The 3,165-nt window shown below is 41.8% G+C and overlaps 1 protein-coding gene across 1 annotated transcript in view; it reads right to left on the minus strand.

Moving 5' to 3' along the window:
- Positions 1–28: 28 nt before the first annotated feature.
- SCN8A (sodium voltage-gated channel alpha subunit 8) overlaps positions 29–3,165 on the minus strand; it is a 169,519-nt gene continuing 166,382 nt past the window's right edge. The window contains exon 28 of the mRNA XM_025045432.1: positions 29–3,165. This exon is cut by the window's right edge and continues 19 nt beyond it. Within this exon, the coding sequence (XP_024901200.1) occupies positions 3,124–3,165 (42 nt within the window). The 3' untranslated portion in view covers positions 29–3,123.

Consider the following 3,165-nt stretch of genomic DNA (forward strand, 5'->3'; position numbering starts at 1 on the left):
TATCTATATATATATATATATGTGCAGTGATACTGTGGCTGCTGCTGCTTTTTGATTGGCTTCGTTAATATTTGGCAAAGCGTTGCCACTTACCCACTCAGTGAAGACATACAAAAACGTCATCACTGGTTCTTTCAGTTCAATGCCTGTTAACTGCGGGTGTAAACTGCTGGTGATGGTGTCATTTACTACCAAAGAAGTGTGGAGCGGGGCGGGCGAGTGAGAGAGTGAGCGAGCGACTGAGTAGGTGGAGGGATGGCGGGGAGGGAAAAGAAGGTGGGAAAAGTTAAAAAGAAAAAGTGAAACTTCAAACAGAGTGGAGGTGGCTTCTTCCCTGTGAAGCTGGCTGATGGGTGTCAGATACCAAGGCTCATGTGTGTGTGACTGAGGAGACAGCCTGCTGGGCTGGGGTCAGAGTCTGGGGGAGGAAACAGGTCAGAGCTCAGAAAAACCTCATTCATATTCTCTAGTAGCTTAATGACATCACTAGCATGAGCACTTGGGGTACCGAGTGGGATCTTGTAGTTCCGTTGCCCATCTCAAGACCTAAGAACAATTATGAAGGTTAGCCAGATCTTGCATAGAAGTGGTTAGAATTTATTGCACATTGGAACAAAAATATATATATTTTTTGTTGTTTTGGAAAAGACCATTAGCGATAAAAAATTTTTTGTCTGTCTGTCTGGTTTGGGGATGTACATTGGCTGACAGCAGCTAAGTTCTAAGAAGAAAGAAAAGTATAAAAAATAAAAATAAACATGACAATGGCATAAGCCAGAAGCCATTTCCTATTTAATAAGTTAATAATTTGTATTTACAAAAAGGCATGCCAATAAAATAAAATGATATATTACAGTATTTATAATTCTCTTAAAAAGAATAACCACGTGTCAGCTTCTGTTTTGTGCTGTTTACGATGTAGCCTGTACATGTTACTATACATTCATCCTAGCAGTTAGCAGGGTCACTGAAAGAAATGCCTTCCCAACCCGGTATCGGGTATAGTACAAAAGTTCTATGGGTGATGCTGCAGAGGCAGGTTTACAAGAGCTGGATAGCTTCTAATGGTCTAACAAGATAGAAAGCTCTGCTTACTGACTTGCTGTGGTTGGTTCTATGCAAAACTAGTCAGGTGGACAGTGAAAATACATCCAAAGTGCTTCTACTGCAAGGCAATTGGTGTGTCTGATTATTGGTTTTTTCCCCCCCTCTATTGTATGGTTCAGGAAGAATTTATTTTGATTTGGTTCACATGCTAAAGTCTCTCCTATACTTTGTATAGACTTCCTGACACATTCAACTGCAGCATCTTGGCTTTGAAATCTAGTCATCAGATGAGAAACCCCTGGACTAAAAACTGTCTTCCCTAAAGCAGGAGATGGAATGGAAGATATGACGCTCCCCCCAAAGCCACCCTCCAATGACAATGGGCAGGTTGCTAAGCAGAGAGCAAAGCTGGCTGAAAGGGAATGCGCTGGGGGAAGCTGGAACATCTTAAGAATTAATACTAAGTCACTTTCTCATGAGAACCAGTGCAATAAAGAAACCAAGTGGGTTTGGTTGAGGCGGCTCCATCTCTACCTCAGGTCCCACCATTGACGATTTATTCTAATAATAAATGAAAGGAACCACGGCCATAGCCCCAGTGCTGCTGCCCCCACCCACCTCTGTGGGTAAGGGAAGCCCTGCTTAATGGACAAATGTGATGGAGGCAAGAGAAATCATGCAGTGTATGAGCTTGTGACAACCCCTCTGTAGGAGAGAGAGGCTTGTTCAGAATATCTGAACCCCTCTCCACGCGGACCCAAGCCCAAAGAAAGCCACAATGCAGAAAGACATGATACTAATGAAGTGAGCACCCCTTTACCCCCAACGAAAGGTTGTTTTAAGTTCCCCAAATTACCCCCTGGAGATAACATGCTACTTTGAATAGCACTTTTATCTCTACCCCAAATAAGTGTCAGTTCTCCATTATGAAGGCTAAACAATCATAAATATTGCAAAATACAAATGAACTTTTTTTTTCCGATTTTTGTTTTTAGCCCTAGGATTTGGTTTTACAGTGACATTATTAATACAAGCCATTTGAGATCAAGGTTTCCCCACGTACGGGACACAGAGCAGCATTAAATAGTTCATCTTTCGAAATGTGCAACAATGGCTGTATGTTAGAGATGTCTGTTAAACATATACACACAACGGATCCATCTGCTTGTTGGATTGGGTTTTTTGTTGGTGGTGGTCAATTGGTTGGTTATGTTCCCCTACCCAGAAGGTGTATGAAAGACTTCTAAGAATTCATAAAGAATTGCAGTGGGTATGGAACTCTTACCATTTTTTTTCCTCCAAATACAGTGAACGGTGCAGGGCTGGGTCCTGTCCAAAGGCTGACCCAGTGCAGGGGACAGGATTAGTAGTGTCCTGTGGTGTATGGTTCTCATGCATGACTTCTGATCACGGCATGCCATCATGCAAATCATTTCTACGCATTGAACAAGCACAATGTTTGGAATCGGCCTGAGCAAGTCCTCCTCAGCCTGAAGAAACCTGTTTGTTTTCCCCCACCCATCTCCAAACCACGTGAAGCCCATGTGGAGAAGATGCGGTTTATGTCAAAGAAACTGACAATTAAATGACATGGGCTAAATGTGAGTGTGTGTGTTTTTTCTTTTTGCTGCTTAGCTTAACTAATGTAAGAATGCAAATATAGTTTGCATGAACAAATAAACTTTTAAAGTGATGCTTTCTGCTCTTAGAATCAACAAAATGAAAAAATAAAATCCATTTGGCTGCAACGGAAATATGCTGGTCCCGGCAGCCTCTCCTCTGTTTTTGTATCCTGTTAGTTTTGTCCTAAGTTGCATTGACTGATGTGGAACATGCAGTAACCACCTGCCCAAGCATTAGAAAATCTGTGAGTCCAGGGAGCAGGGTCCTTTGCCCTGGGCAGGTCACTGCTCAAGATGCAACCGTGTTACATGGTAAGCAGAAACTACGTTTGGTATAGATCTTCAGGGTAAAGTGTCTCCACAGCTGTTCTGCATTGATAATATTCAGGAAGTTTGTAAACAATCTTTCACTTGCAAGTTTTAAATTTGTACAATATTTAATTTTTACTTTCCTTTAACACTTGGATTCTCTGACCTCTTTTTGTCTTTTGGCTCT

This window comes from Pteropus alecto, unplaced genomic scaffold (assembly GCF_000325575.1).
Source record: "Pteropus alecto unplaced genomic scaffold, ASM32557v1 scaffold220, whole genome shotgun sequence".
Lineage (NCBI taxonomy): Eukaryota > Metazoa > Chordata > Mammalia > Chiroptera > Pteropodidae > Pteropus > Pteropus alecto.